This window comes from Rhincodon typus, chromosome 33, assembly GCF_021869965.1.
Source record: "Rhincodon typus isolate 14 chromosome 33, sRhiTyp1.1, whole genome shotgun sequence".
NCBI classification, from domain to species: Eukaryota; Metazoa; Chordata; class Chondrichthyes; order Orectolobiformes; family Rhincodontidae; genus Rhincodon; species Rhincodon typus.
In genome coordinates this window covers 9,318,329-9,335,423 of record NC_063364.1, presented here as the reverse complement: position 1 = coordinate 9,335,423, position 17,095 = coordinate 9,318,329, and the positions used below count along the sequence as shown (strand labels likewise).

At 42.1% G+C, this 17,095-nt stretch overlaps 1 protein-coding gene across 1 annotated transcript in view; it reads right to left on the bottom strand.

Annotated features, from left to right (window-relative positions):
* The window catches only part of LOC109923496 (multiple C2 and transmembrane domain-containing protein 2), a 432,499-nt gene that overhangs the window by 149,607 nt on the left and 265,797 nt on the right, over positions 1-17,095 (bottom strand). The window contains 5 exon segments of the mRNA XM_048616107.1: positions 1,732-1,851; positions 4,768-4,842; positions 10,614-10,715; positions 13,038-13,140; positions 13,514-13,616. Coding sequence (XP_048472064.1) covers positions 1,732-1,851; positions 4,768-4,842; positions 10,614-10,715; positions 13,038-13,140; positions 13,514-13,616 — 503 coding nt within the window.

Here is a 17,095-nt window from a genome sequence, read left to right as displayed (position 1 = left end):
TGTTTTTTCCTTCACAGATGCTGCCAGACCTGCTAAGCTTTTCCAGCAACTTTGTTTTTGTTCCTGATTTACAGCATCCGTAGTTCTTTTGGTTTTCAAAAGTACATTACTGGCTGTGCACTGTTATAGAAATGTCTTCTTATGACTGTGCAAACTGATTGCTCTAATAACATCCAAACACACTTGTAAAAGGTGATATACAGGATGAAAACATGACAGCTATTCAGACAGTTAACCGTACAATAGATGGCACAACAGGCTTACAAAACCAACGTCAAGAGGGTGCATTTATATCATCCGGCAGCAGAACGTGCCAGCTAGACCAATGAATCTCCCAGTACAAACTACAGACCAGATCACATTACTGGAATGTCACATGCTGCTCGTGACAAGCCCCTCCAGTTCACCATTCTGAGGCATCGCAAAGGTCAGCAGCCTGGAGATCAAAACCAAAACAGAAAGTGCTGGAGAAACTCCGCAGGTCTGGCAGCATCTGTGGAGAAAGAAAAACAGAGTTAAGGTTTTGAATCCGATAAAACTCTACTTCAGATCTGGCTTTGAAGAAGAGTCACACCAGACTTGAAACGCTGACTCCATTTCTCTCTCCACATATGCTGCCAGACCCTGCTGAGTTTCTCCAGCACTTTCTGTTTTCCAGCATCAAGTGGTTTGTTTTTATTAGGCTTCAGATCAAACTGGCCAGACGCAAGAGTAAAAGGCCCGGGGGTGGGGAGTCCCAGGTTAATAGGGCCCATGGTATTGGTCTGACGCTGGGGGGATTACTTTTGCTCCTCATGTTGCAGTGACAATGGTTTTGCACGAACCAGATGTTACCCTCCTTCCAATTAAAAGCAGTACAGTTGCAGGCTGGGTGCTTCTCAAAATGGCTCCAGGGGCTGTCCAACGTAGGCATAAACCTTGATTTCTCTATCAAAAGGGCCCAGTGCTAACAGAATCAAGTGGACAGTCTGCAGCAGACCCCTTTTGAGCTAGTGTTGGCTGGGGGTAGGATGGACAAACAGGAGCAGGAGACAGTTTCCTTATCGTTTTGAAGGTGCCACCATCCAACCTTCTGCCTGAGACAGGTCAAATGCTCTGCAGTTAAAGAGCTGAGGAAAGGGAGAGCTCCAAGATACTTTACAGTAATTCCTAGGCACGTCCAGGAATCCCCGTCCATAATATTTCACTTAAAAGCCAGAAAATCAGGATTAATGGCAGCTGTCTTTTCCCTAGGATGGGGGGATTTCAAGTCTAGGGGCATATCTTTAAATTGAGAGGAGAGAGAGTTTTAAAAAAAGACATGAGGAGCAGATTTTGTTACACAGAGGGTGGTTCGTGTGTGGAATGAACCTCCTGAGGAAGTGGTGGATGTGGGCACAGTGGCAACATTTAAAAGACATCGAATTAAGTACATGAATAGGGAAGGTTTGGTGGGATATGAGCCAGGAGCAAGGAGGTGGGATCAGTTTAATCTGGGATTATGTTTGGCCTGGACTGGTTGGAGTGAAGGGACTGTTTCCATGCTGTAGGACTCTATGACTGTCTGTGATGTTTTTTTATGAAGCAGCAGAATTAAATGATCATAGTATTGAAGACTGTTAAATTAGAGGTTTACTATATTGAAATATTGCACCCGTAGCCTAAAGGCTGCTGTACCATATCTGAACCTTCTAACGGTCAGAACATTATTACCCCTCCCTGCGTGAATGAGAACTAATTGATATCACCTACCAGGAAGGCGATTAGACTTCTTTGGGGAGAATGCCATTCAAAGCAGCTCTGGATGTACTGCAGCGTATTCCATACTGCCCTTGTGATATTACGAACACGCCGAACATTCCTGGTTAATGTCTGTGAACAGAGGGAGGATACTGGATCAATGGCTGTTGTGCAGTCTAACAGCAGTACTCCAATTTGCTTTCACTGCTCTCGGGCTAATGATTGTGTACAAAAGGGTTTGATTCCATCAAAGGCCATTCTGAACAGTCAGACAGGAGCAAAGACTTTGTGATCTTTTCCTCTCCCTCTTCTTCCCTCCCCAACCACTGTCGTTTTCCAGGATTAACGAGGCTCTGAGATAGATGTAAAATAAAATCGCCAACGCTGTTATTTCAACCAGATCATGGCTGATCATCCATCTCATTGCTTCTTATCCGCAGTACCCTCACAGCTGTTTATGGTTTTAATATCTAGAAATCTATCATAAAAAATAGAAACAGGAGTAGGCCATTCAGCCCCTCATGCCTGCTCCTCCATTCAATAGGATCATGGCTGATCTGACACTCTGTATTTCCACCTTCCTGCATTTTTCCCCTTGATTCCCTGACAGATCAAAAATCTCTCTATCTCAGTCTTAAATACACAAAAGGACTCTGCCCCCATAACTCTCTGAGGCAAGGAATTCCAAGCCCTCTTAAATCCTTTGAGAGAAGAAATTCCACCAATCGCAGTCTTAATTTTTAAAAATTCATTCACGGGACGTTGGTGTCACTGGCCAGGCTAACATTTATTGCTCATTCCTAATTAAGAGTCAAATACATTGCTTTGCATCTGGAGTCACATGTAGGCCAGACCAGCTAAGGATGGCAGTTTCCTTCCTTAAAGGGCATTAGTGAACCAGATGGGCTCTTCCTGACAATGGACAATGGTTTCATGGTCATTACTAGGCTCTTAATTCCAGATTTTTATTAAATTCAAAATCTACTTCCATGGCCAGATTTGAACCCAGGTCCCCAGGTCCCCAGTCTAGTGAAAATACCACTAGGCCATCACCTCCCCTCTAACAACCCTTTATCATTCTCACTGGTTCTAGATTCTCCAATCCTCTCAAACCCCTAACAAACCCTATATGTCTCAATCTATGTCTCAAATGTGCTGATTACTGAATCTTCACAGCTTTCTAGAGTAGAGAATTCCAAAGATTCACCATCCCATAAGTGAAGAATTCCCAAACTGTCTCAATCCTAACTGGCCAACCTCTCACACTGTCCCTTGGTTCCAGAACCATCTCCCTCAACCCAACCAGGGAAAACGTCCTGCCCGCATCTAACGTGTTCTTGAACCCTGTAAGAATCCTCTACCCTTCAATCAGATCATCTCTCATTCTTCTAAACTTGAGAGAGTGTATAGGCTCACGTTCCGCAATCTCTCCTCGTCTGGCAATCAGGGACTAGTCTGATGAACTTTTGCTCTATTCCCCGTGTGATAAGTGCATCCTTCCGGTGGTCAGTAGACCGAAACTGCACACAATGCTCCAATATGGCGCTCTAAATTACTGCTGTAAGACTTCTTTACTCCTCTGTTCAAATCCTCTTGCAACAAAGGCAATTGAAAAAAGGTGCTATATAAATGCAAAACTCTCTCGTTTCTTTAATCCGTGTCATTAACCTGAGTTCCGTGAGCTCATTTGCTTTCAGACCTACTACAATAAAAGATTTGGCACCATCCGTAACTGTGCAAGGACCAATTCCCATCAAGGTAAGCACAGAAACATGGCTGCTTCACTTGGCTACATGATACAGGAAGGCCTCCAGCTCTTGAGTCAAAGCTTCAATATTTCCTACCTTGCCGAAGCAATGAACTGTTCATACCTACATTAATACTTCTTAAAACAGCAAAAAGACCTGCCTCACATGTTCTCAATCAGACAGCAGGTCAGTAATAGTCCACAGCAGATAACTAAAAGGAAAATGTTTCTTTTCTTAACAAAGTATGATAGAACCTTCCTTTCATCCAATCTGTTAAACTCACAGCCCGCACAAACGTTTGCAGAGCAAAGTACTACAAATGTTAGAAACAGGGCACAGACTTTTATCTTCCCCGGGGGCTTTAATTTCATTTGCATCAACTCATTTATTAGACAATGCAGTAACACAGTAATGTTACCTTCTATATTTGTGTTGAAGGAAGGGGAAAGAATTAGAAAAATTAGAAAATATCCTCAACAACCATCGGCCCTTTTACAACGCACGAGGACAGTGTTAATTTCATTGACGTCAGAGCATTCAAACTGGCAGAAAAACAACAGCAAAGGTTTTCTTCAGAATAACTGCAATACATTTCTACACTCAAAAAGACATCTCCCTAAATATAGCTTTCAAAGGCTGGGTGAGGTCACAGTTTATACCTTCCCAAAACATACTCACAAGATTTTAACCAGGCAGTTACTATTCTTTTTACTGCATCTTAGATCTCAATTAACAGCTGTCAATGTTCATTACAAAGCATCCACTGCATTTTCCCAGAGAAGTTCCTGAGTATCTGCAGCCTTAAGCTGGAGATTCCACATTAACATACAGATGGCTAAGGACTTCCTCCAGGCCCTCGGTAAAACAAAATCACAAAGACAAACAAGCCTGAAATTTTACAACAGTGACCACCTAATGATGTCCCCTATTTGTAACTGTTAAAGGGGGTCAGTTAGCTCACTTGGCTGGTTTGCAGTGCAGATTGATGCCAACATCTTGGCTTCAATTCCCACACCAGGTGAGATTACTATTATGGTCCTGCCTTCTCACCCTCTCCCCTCCCTGAGGCATGGTGACCCCTCAGGTTAAACTTACCACCAGTTACATCTCTCTAATGAGAGTGCAACTCTACTGGTCCTCTGGGACTATGGTGACATTATCTATACCTTCACTGTTACATCATTCGGGGCTCTAATAGCAGGAACCCTGAAAGCAATAAGAATACACCATGGGCTCAAAGAGTTAACTGAGAAACCACAAATTCGTAAATTATGGCTGCTGATGAAGAATATTCCAGTACCTTTCTGGAAAATTTGGTGTTTTCTTCTTGGTTCCTTGCTTCTTTGGGTTTAAATGTCCGGAGACTTGCTTTAATCTGAGGAAGTTTAAAAACAAAATGAGCATTTTCAGTAAATTTCCACAAGTAAGAGAAAATTCAGAAATTCACCCATTTGTGTCCCCATTAGAGGCGAGGCTTGAAGACTGCATAGGTTCAGGGCTTATTCTCTCATAATAAAAGATATTCTATTGAAGAAACCTGTTTGTTGTCTGAAGATTGACTTGCATTGAGATTTTAATCAAGAATAAGTTATACTCTCTTTGAATATGACTCCCATCTGAAAGTTCAGTCTCAGTGAATTTACTCCTTGGTTTGCTGGTTATCCAAGGCGCTGTGGGATAAAGTTGTTGCCATCCATAATTGCACCACAATCGCCTGGCACGCAAACATCCAGAAAACTGGATTTGTACCAACACCAATCTTTTCACAAGAACATTTCATAACTCCTTTCATAATTACTCTACAGGGGCAATTCCTTGTGGCATGCCCAAACTACCATTGGAAGAACAGTGGCTAGCACTGCTGCCTCAGTGACAGGGACCCGGGTTCGATTCCAGCCTCAGGCAACTGTCTGTGTGGAGTTTGCACATTCTCCCAGTGTCCGTGTGGGTTTCCTCCGGGTGCTCTGGTTTCTTCCCACAGTCCAAAGATGTGCCGGCTAGGTGGATTGGCCATGCTAAATTGCCCGTAGTGTTCAGGGAGGTAGAGGGTGTTTATTAGGTGGGTCATGGGGGATGGTCTGGGTGGGATGCTCCAAGGGTCAGTGTGGACTTGTTGGGCCGAAGGGCCTGTTTCCACATTGTAGGGATTCTATGATTCTGAACTCAAAGACTGAAGCAAACCAGCCTTCAAGATGAGTGGCCACTACAAACTCAATAATGCAATGATCCTGAAGATGCAAGAAACTCGGAGACCTACCTGCACTCAATACCTCACTGCAGTACCTCCCATCCTTTCAAGGAATTCATTGCCTGGTTGGGACCCATTTAAATAGGTAGGTGCCACCTCAATTTTTCACACATTTCTACCACTTTGCTCAGTTACACTTCATACCTCAAGCAGGTTAATGCACCAACCTTTCAGAGAATTTGGTTTATTTAGGAATTTTTTTTTGAGAAATAGATCACAAGCTGGGAGAAGACGTGGGAGCATTTGTCAACAAGAACATCAGCATTTCACTCTGAGATAGTAAGAACGGCAGATGCTGGAGTTAGACATCATACAGTGTGGAGCTGGAGAAACACAGCCGGCCAGGCAGCATCAGAGCTGACGTTTTCGGTCGGGACCAGTCTTCATTTCTGAAGAAGAGTCCTGACCTGACACGTCAACTTTCCTGCTCCTCTGATGCTGCCTGGCCTGCTGTGTTCCTCCAGCTCCATGCAGCATTTCACTCTGCTGGCTCAGTGGTTAGCTCTGCTACCTCACAGCGCCAGGAACCCAGGTTCGATTCCAGCTTCAGGTGACTCCCTGTGTGGAGTTTGCACATTCTCCCCATGTCTGTGTGGGTTTGCTCTGGTTTCCTCCCACAGTACAAACATGTGCAGTTTAGGTGGAATAGCCATGCTAAATTACCCCGTAGTGTCCAGGGATGTGTGGCTAGGTGGATTAGCCATGGGAAAATGCAGGGTTACAGAGATAGTGTAGGGATGTGGGTGGGATGCTCTTTGAAGGGGCAGTGTGGACTCGATGGGCTGAATGGCCTGTTTCCACACTAAGGATTCTATTCTGACATAATTTATCTCTTTTACAGTGGTTGAATGCAAAGTAAAGCCACATTTTCTTACAATAAACTGCAAGCTAAGATTTCCGGAAAGCTTCACAAAACTATGGTGTAAAAGCAGAGCATTACTGAATCCATCTAGCACAGCGAGGAAAACCAGGATTAATCGCTGATCACTGCCATCCTTCATTTTTCTTGATTGAGTGCTGCTGCATTAGCCCTTGCTGCAACTCGACTATATTCGTGAACATAGCTCCAGCTCCAACATCGACAACCACGTATTGACAATCAACAAACAAGTTTCCTGCTTCCATGTTTGTTCTGAAGAGAAGTAAAATTTATACGCAGCGTGGCCGCAAACCACTATTTCTGCTCTTCAAAAAGAAATTTGTCAAAAATCTTCCCTTTCTTTTATTATTGTAACATGTACCCAGGTACAGTGAAACATTTTGTTTTGCATGCATCATACCATACAAAGTGCATTAGGGTAATCACAATAAGTCTATTAATAAGTATATGAACAGCAGGGTTGTTCTTCAATGTGTCGGTACATGGGTTTAAACTTTTGTATCTTCTGCTGAACAGAAGAGGTTGGAAGAGATTATAATTGGTGTGGGAGGAGTCTTTGAGTATACTGAGAGCACCAGTGTACTTTCTATACCATGGAATTTTTTTTTGAGTCCTGAAAATATTTTATAATAGGCGACTTGTATCTTCTTAAATGGGCCTTGTTTAATTTGTTTAACTGATGGTTCAATGCCTTCAAACTGAATTCTCATAATATTAGTAATAGTGAGGGAGTTAAGTTATTAAATAGTTAAAGTTATCCATATCCACTGATATCCATAGCCATAGGGCAGCTGTTAGATTCTGCACAGTTTAATATTGCTGGATGTACTGACAAAACGGTCAGCAACAGGCCATTCAGTTTTTCCAGCATGTCGCACTATCATTCTTTAATATTATTATTAATATTAAGACATTAACCACTGTATACAATATAACAGGGACTTAAACAAATTAAGACATTGCTTTTAGTTACAGTAAATACAAAGTGTTGCAGATGCTGGAAATCTGAAATATTTACCACCCTCTCTGTAGGACTTGATCGTTTGCACTGATTTCTGCCCATTTAACCTCAGTTTTTACATTCTTGTCTCAGGAAATTCGGACTTAAATTGCGAATGACAAAAATCAGTGTAAAAAAAGGTCTAAATTTTGACTTCACACCGCTAAAGAAATTCCAGTGTTGCCTCATTTCTAGACTTGAGGACTTTCCTGCAAAACATAATCCCAAAAACTTATTCACTTCAACACTCCATCATTGCACCATGAGCAAAAACTGTTTACGTTCTTGGCAGATTCACCACAAAGTCAACTTAGGTGTTCCAGCTCTTACATACAGGATAGATTCACTTCTACAAAAACAGATGTGAAAATCACATAATTTGCAGTGAATGAATGCATAAAATCTAAATTTGGAGTGAGACGTCTTTAACTGTCAGTCAGAGTTGCCCTCGTCTGTCTATCGTTGTGTTTCACTGGAACCCCAACACTGCACATCTCAAATGAAATTCAGCGAAGCATCAAATTAATATGAAAAAAACGTCTGGTTCACTTGCAATCCAAACCAAAGCCTCAATAATTCCTCACACATCTAAATTGCTTCTTATTAAAACGCTTTGTGTAATGTACATTACAGTTAAAATCTATTCAAAAATAGCATTTTCACACAATTTGTTCTATAATAGAGTTAACAGCTTGCCATTACCTGTTTAGCAACAAAGAACTATCAGTATTGACATTCCCAAACAACAATGGGATACCACTGATTTCACAATCTTGAAGGTTGCACTAAAAAGTAAAAGCCACAGGTCTTTCTTTTATTTAAAGAGATCAACTGTAGCTGTCCAAAGGTCTACTGTACAGAAATACCACCAAAACCTGTGGATCTAAATGCATTTAACCATAGCCCCCCAACACTGTGTTCAGGGAATTGGTCTCTGCAATTCAACAGTGAAACGGTGCTTTCCATGATCAGAGGAAGTACAATATCTTAAAACAAAAAGTGGCAGAAATGGCTTCAAGCATTTTGTACAGGACCAATACAACAGAGGCATGAGAACACCATCACCCCCAAGCGACACATTGTCCTGACCTTGGAAACATATCACCCATTCCCTCATCGTCAAAATGCTGCAACTCCAAGCAGAACTACATTGCGGAGGCACCTTCAAGCAGCAGTTCAAAAGGGTTACGAAGGATGGGGAATAAACAGTGGCCTTGCCTTTGGTATCCATATCCAGAGAAGAGCAGTTTCACTGTTAGATTCTGCACAATTAATGTTGCTGGATATACTGACTATTAATATTTCAGCTCGTTAGAGACACAACAGTCAGCAAAGGAACAGACTATTCAGTTCATCCAGCCTGCTCTTTCATTCATTTAAAATGATTAAATTCAATAAATAGTCCATCACTTCTGTTCTTTGGTTTTAAAATAGCTACAATGATGTTGGATTTCTAAGGATGGTACTGACTCACCACACCACGCTAGCAAACTTTACAAGTTCATATCCTGGTGGTGGCCATAAGACCATAAGTTAAAGGAGCAGAATTAACTCATTCAGCCCAATGGATCTGCTCCACCAATTGATCATCCCAACTCACCTGACTTCTCACTGTAGACCTTGATCTCCTGGCTAATCTATAGAGTTATAGAGTAATATCCATCTCTGTCTTCAATGATTTGACCTCCACAGCCTTCTGTGGCAACAAGTTCTACAGATTCACCACCCTCTGGCTGAAGAAATTCCTCCTCATCTCAGTTCTAAAGGCTCAACCCTTCACTGAGGCTGTGCCCTTCGTTCATAATCACTTTAACACTCCATGATTGCACCGTGAGCAAAAACTGTTTCTGTACTAGTGGAAATATCTTCACTCTATCCATGCCTCTCGGTATTCTGCAAGTTTCAATCAGATCCCCCCTCATCCTTCTAAACTCCATCGAGTACAGACCCAGAGTCTTCAACCCCTCCTCATATGAGAAGCCCTTCATTCCTGGGGTTATTCTTGTAAACCTCCAGACACCCTCTAAAGCCAGCACATCCTTCCACAGACACAGGACCCAAAAATGCTCACAATATTCCAAATGCAAAGTGGCAGATTCAGTCAAATAGTTGGTGTAGTTCCTTGCATTTCTCTTGGAGTTGTCGAGCAGTGGAAATCATGTCCGTAGTTCTACGGTTTGGTCAGAAGCCTCACTGGCTTTCCGGAAGGATTCCTTCAGAGTCTGGGAGAAGGCTCCTGGGAAGGTTGATGGTCTGCCAGCCATACCCACTCTCCTCTTATTGGTCTGTGAGCTGCCATCAATCAGCCAGGCTCCATTGTGAGGTGTCAGACGATGATCTACCTGGCGATGCAAAGTAGGGAGCTCCCTCGGTATTTCCCACAGTTCGCTTTGTCCCGTTCCTTGAAGACAATGGTGATGGCAGCATCCCCGAGATCAGCAGAGATTTGCTCTTTGTCCTAGATTTTCAGGAACAGTCGATGGAAATGATGGGTAAGCTCTGCTCCTCCAAATTTGAAAGCTTCTGCTGGGATCCCACTCCCTCCTGCAGCTCTCCCATTCTTCATGTGTCTAATGGCAGCTTCAATTTCTGCCACACTAGGTGGGAGTCCAACATCATCTTTGATGGGGAGCTGGGGGATTTCCTCAAACTGGTCCTTATCTACAATTATATCACGGCTTTGGAGTTCTTTGAAGTGTTGTCTCCATCAAAGGCTAACGTTTTCTCCGTCTCTCAAAAGGGTTCCATCCTTACTCCGCACTGGTTTGAGGGCAGAAGTGTCGGGCCTATGTATTACCTTGGCGGTAGTGAATAAGGCCAGAGTATCAATCTTGTCAGTGATTACAGAATGGTTCATTACATAATAATTCATTACAATAAGTTTGTCATTATCACAGTGAGACTGAACTTCTGCCCATTTTCTCCACTAAGGTAAGTTCACAAGATATGATTATCCTCACAGCCTGTTCAACAGAGTTGCAAACAAATTTGCGCTGCAGTATTTCCATTCTCACTCACCGGGTTATAGATTATATCCATCTGTAAGTAAAGAACTCCTTTCTCTGGTCGGCCCAGCTTTCTGTTCTTCAGAAAATAGGCAGTCTGTTGACCGTTCTTGATCTAGAGTCAGAAAGCAGAATATTCAGTGGAAACAAAACTTAACAATGCAACCTCACACCATTGTTAGCTTGTAAAAATAGAAGTGACAGGATCAACCCAGTGACTATGTCTACACACAAACACACACACACACACACAGTGTTGCTGCAAAGGTAAAACTGCTTGTGCATCAATGCTCAAATTGGAAATATTTAAAAGGGTCAGGTGGAGTCTGAAATTAAGCCTTCCCTCCAGGAGTTTTGCTATATTTTGCTTCAATGTCAACCCAGGCTGTGACCCTAGGGCTGAGATCTTCTTTATACTTTAACTAAATGGATTTGACAATGATTATCCTCATGTAAACTTGTACCAAATCTGAAATAAAGCCAGACACACCTCAGCGAACTATTCACTCACCTACTTCAATAGGTTGTTTGGAAGCTGCTTAACTTCACGTTGTGAGACAGAGTAGTGATTTAAAACAGGACCAGGATGAGAAATGCGGATGTGAGGACTTGTTTAAGAAGATCAGTTGTTGCAGCAATGTGGCATAAAGGGTTGTTGGACTAGGTTTGGGTTTAGAAAGTGCAGCTGAGTGTGAACAGAGGGATTGTTTCTTATGAGGGAAAAGACACCAGGAATTGGAGTTGGAAGGAGGAAAGGGGATGGGATTGGAGCGTAATATAAGGAAGTAATCAGTGATAGCCCTTGAGTAGCAAGGACTCATGATATGGCAAGGTCAAAGGGGTGGCTGTGACAATTGAGTTGGTGGGTTTACATAGAGACAGAGACACATTAAGGAAAGTTCATCTGTTATCATCATCATGGGTCATTGTTTGGGCTGACGATTGATGGAGACTATGAAAGATTAGGCTGTTGGCAACTTTATCTTTCATTTTTGTTTTTGAACAATACAAGAACAAGGCTTTAAATGAGGCTTCACCTGGAACAATCTCTCAGTAATTCCAGTAATCATGAGAGCTTGCATTACTAATAGATGTAGACCCTTTTATTTACATATCAACAATAACCCTTTGCACTACATCTTCCCCCAGTTTTTGCGTCTGCCAATACATGATTTACATTTTCCTCCAGATAAAAGAGCAGTGAACTCAGAATAGAGAGCACAATGAGTTGAGATCGCGTTTGAAATCGCTAAGGATGAAAATCTGCTCAGTGAGGGGTGTAAAAACAGTGAAGCTATCTCTGTGAGGAAATTTTCATCATATTTGGCTGGTCAGTAGAGAATGAGAAATTTAAATCAAAGCTGAGAGAGAGGGTGATGGTTCTCTGATGTGTTGCTGATTCCCCAAACGTGGCATACATTTTGATGATGCTCAGCCTTTCCACATAGTATAATAGTTTATAATGAACACTGACTGACCATTACAAAAACAGAAGTTGCTGGAAAAGCCATGCAGATCTGAGGAAGGGTCACCAGACCCGAAACGTTAACTCTGATTTTTTCTTCACAGATGCTGCCAGACCTGCTGGGCTTTTCCAGCAACTTTGATTTTGTTCCTGATTTACAGCATCCGCAGTTCTTTCGGTTTTTAGTGATTGACCATTGTCCATTCTACACATGATGTCTGGGCCTTGAAATTTCTTGCCCTCTGGCATTGGACCACTAGAGTTTGGAGCAAACAGGTGAACTTCTCAGCTGCTTTCTGTCTAGAGTTTACCAGGATGGGGCTGTCTTCTTTCCCTTCAATGGAAAACGTGTCAGAATCTTTAGTCAGTTTGAACCTAAGTAACTGGAAATTAAGGCAAACTTGCTTGTTCCACCTCCGGTTCTAAAAGGATTGACTGATAATAACGCATTCCTCAAGATTCAAGCAACTTTAAGGTAAATATGTAACTCCCAGGACAGCATATCCCATTCATTTGTCACAATGTTAACTCATTGGGCAATGCATTAGGGTCCAGATATGTCCCTGTTTGTCTGGCAATGACAAGGCATCCAGCTGAAGACAAGGTGCAAAGCTTAAATTGTCAGGGTCAAGGGCGGATGAGCAGAACAAACAAATTTATCCAACTTTGACCTTGGCTACGTTGGGCTCCGACAGAACACCAGTAGGAGGGCCATTAGCTACATATAAGAAAGTGGCAAAGTTGTAGCCTTTTTAAGGCCTGCTGCCTGTCAAAAACTCTTTGGCAAGAATCTGAAGATAATTATAGGGCAGTGGGAGTCTCACCCACTTGGCTTAAGTGAAAGGGTTTTTGATATCACACGGATGATTATGGGTTTGGTACTAGTGTAAAAAAATGACTGACGATCACAAATCTCTAAGCACAACACTTGTAAGTAACACTGATGACAGAAAAAAAACATGCCGAGCTTACAGAAAGCAAGGGTATTGCAACTTTGCCCAGAAAGTCTGGTGGCTTGTCTCCATCTTCATCAAAGACCGTCACCTCGAGGACATCATGGATGTCCTTAATGTTACTATGAAGAGAACAGGAAGACACAATTAGAAAATATGCACTTTCGTAACATGCCTGATCATTTCTGATTAGGCTAATGCTCTTTTAATAGCACAAAATTTAAGGCTGTGATTAAATTCACTCAAGGCTTGTTTCACAATATTTTTAGAAAATTTCAATATTACTTGGTACTGAATACTGAATTGACAAAAGGATTTTATGCAGAACAATTGAAGGAATAACTAACAATCCATGAACTTACTACGTTTTGCTGCTTAAGGCTTGATAGTCAGGGCTATTTTATACCTAACCCTCAAAAGAAAATCTATCCCCACTTCCCCACCATTGGGGCATTGAAGAGATAAAACCTTCAGGTTAGTTTAGCTGTAACTTACAATGAGAATACTTTGTTCCATTCAGGATTGAGGTTCTTGTACACGGTGTGAGTTTGCAGCTTATCATTGCCCAGCTCCAGAACACAGAATGGATCGCTTTTCCCTACATGTGACCAGATAAAATATTCACTGGTTAAACAAAAAGACTGTGGAGCAAATCTTAAGTGTTAAAATAAGTTGCTTAAGAATATAGATACATGGAGGAAGGTATGACAAAGAATTATAAAGAATGATACCAGATCTGCAAGGTTATAACCATCAGGAAACACGAATGAAAGATCTATAAAATTACATAAGGGTTTGACATTGACATAGGGAAGATGTATGCCCTTGAGGAATAGTCGTTGAGATCGATAGCATAACTGTATTTAAGGTAAGGCCAGATAGTTAATGAGAAAGAAAGGAGTAGAAGGGTATTCTGATAAGAGTTTGAGAAAGCAGGGTGAAAGGAGGCTTGTGTATAGCAGGGACACAGCTGGTTTTGCTGAATAGCCTGTTTCTTACTGTACGTTCTGCTTAATCCTATTCATAGCTGCATCTAACAATCTGATGGTATTAGCATTAAGCACAGAAGGACAAGGGCAGTGCCTTCGAAGATTTGACTTACATGACTATCGCTATCGGATGAATACAAAATAAGATTGAAACTGCATGGGTCAGCTTTCCCTGAACCCAGGGAGTTAACAGCAGTGGGAAGGGTTGGAGAAACAGGAGGGAGTCACATTGGGAGGAATCCTGTGTATATTCTTACCCCAGGGAGGTTTCCAGGGTGTGAGTTGGGAGGCGGGTCTACTGTTCACTGCAATATAGTGGGCAATCCATGCGCGTGTTTAAGGGACTGAGTTGTATACATTTACTGTGCAGTGCTCGCTGGTATTTTGCTGACAGCAGTATGGGCCCCAGCCTAGATAATGGCTTGGTTCTCCTTTGAATATTATCTGGATCTCTTTTTTTTTAAAACGCTAAAAAAAATTGCACTTCTCAATAAGTACATCTCTTTCTGCACAGACCACTGGCAGCATGGTGGCTCAGTGGTGATCACCGCTGCCTCACAGCACCAGGGACCTGAGTTCAATTCCACCCTTGAGCGACTGTCTGCGGAGTTTGCGCCTTCTCCCTATGTCTCCGTGGGTTTCCTCTGGGTGCTCCGGTTTCCTCCCACAGTCTAAAGATGTGCAGGTTGGGGTGGATTGGCCATGCTAAATTGCCCATAGTATCCAGGGAATGTGTAGGCTATGTGGATTAGCCATGAGAGATGCAGGTTACAGGGATAGGATAGGGAGGTCTATCTGGGTGGGGTGCTCTTCAGAGGGTCAATGTGGAAATGATGGGCTGAATGGCCTGCTTCCACAATACAGGGATTCTAGGATTCTGCTCCATTCCTCTTCTCAGACTCTCACAAATGACCACTAACACTACTGTACACATCTCTATTTCACTACAATAACCATTAACCCATTACTCAATGGAGGTTCCTGGAGTGCAGGATCTGTTCAGAGGGCTGCCAGAAGTGAAGATCACATTTATGTGCCAAATGCTACTGTTAGAGAGCTATCCCCTCTGAACGGAAGGTGTGCTTGCTTGGTCCCTGTCATTGTCTAAACTATCTCTTTGTCAGGGCACCTTCTCAATCTCTGACCTGCCTCAGCAGCACCTGCAACTGGAGCTGTTGAGCGTCCAGAGTAGCTGGCACTCTGACTGAGCACTGAAAGCCCTGGATGTCAGGCTTGAACGTGGATAATAAAGAGGCTTCCTTTAATAATCAATCTCCTGGTGTCAATGCCATCAAATGCAAACTAGGGGCACCTTTTTGTTTTACACCCAACATCAGGGTCCTGAAGTCCACAGTAAAATCCTGCTTTATGCTTCTAATGTTCCCTATTTCTTCCGACACAAGTGAGGCAACAATACAATACATTCCTTGTGATTAGCATACAAATATTTACTCACCACCACATGCAAAAGCAGGCATTTATCACAATTCTATGATATAAGGCCTTTCACAACCACATGGCATTCCAAAATAAGTTGTGTCTCAAGAAAGATTTTTGAAGTGCTGTCAATGTTGTAATCTAAGAAATGGGGTAACCAAATTGTGCACAGCAAGATCCCACAAAAGACAAAGCTTCAGTAAGCAGATCATCCATATTTCACCCTTGGTTGTGGGATATATGTTGGTCGGGACTGTAAGAGTTCCCACATTGTTCATCAAGTAGTGCCATGAAATCATTTATCCACCCGAGCAGGGACTCAGCATTTCATGGTTCTCTGTTCATCTTGACAATGGATCCAGTACTATCCAAGAACTTAAGTTTGTTGAAAAAAAGGGGCAGATCTTGTTGACACACTTATCCAGTAATCGTCAGGGCAATTCACAAGAAATAGCAAAGGTAAGGGAAAACAACATTTATATTGCATGAGAGATTGATTGGTAAGTGGATTCTGATTAGTAGAGGCAGTGACATGGAGAATGCACCTGCTAATGATGATTGACAGTTAACTCGCAAGCCTTGTTTTCCTTTTCATGCCCTGGCAAGAACTAGAAAATGGCTGTCATCTCTTTCATTTAGTTAAAACAGGCCTAATGTGCACACAATGCTCTTTAGCCTGAAAAGTATAGGACCCTGTATATTAATGCACATACTATTGCATATATTCCAATGTGCCTCATTGTAAGCATGACTTACAAATAATACCAAAGTGACTTATCTAAGAAGTAGACTGTAAACTGCCCTTACTTTAAACAGGTGATCAGGGTAAATCCTACCCATTAGTGTTTTTAATATCATTTCAACTTCTTAGCAATGACAATGATGGAACTCTTCAAAATCCCAGAAAAAAAGTCAACAAAAGATTAAAAAAAAGGGATGAATACACTGAAAAGCTTAAAACGTTTATGGTGGAAATTAAACAGGTTAGTGATTATAATGATTACAAATACATATACTTGGCCCATATATTCTTAATTCACAGGGATAAACACTAATTGATCAATGGTTTCAAGCCAGTCATTTAATGTTGTAAAAAGTGGGAACTTGTCATTTTTATAACAATCTGCTAGTACTAAAATAATCTGCTCAGATAAAGGATCAGTAATTAAACGCTCCTGAAGAGAACAGGCAAGACATGGATCCTATGTTAGGGCCCTAAGTCCACCTGGAGTTCCTCATCTCACACTTCGTAAGTCTACATTTGAGATTTCATACAGTATTGCTTCAAAATTCCTATCCTAAGCAAGTAACACCACCATTTAAAAATTCACAACCTCACCCAGCTCAACACATTCAGTTTATCCATCCCCTTGCTTTACTCATTGTTACCTCATGCAAGTTAAAATCCACAGTAAAACATGCGATGCCCTTCACAGAAGATTGCCATGTTTAGGCTCAAAGTCAAGTTTACACTATAGTTACCTTGGCCAGCTTTCTGTTGGAGTACCTTCCAGTTTCCGCAATATACCTGCAGCCTGGAGTGGAACTCTCACTTCCACATGGAGTAGGTCCCTGGTGGCATCATAGTGTGGGCTGGGAAGCCAAGAGTGGGACACTCTCAGTGGCACGGAGTGGGCTGGGAAGCCCAGAG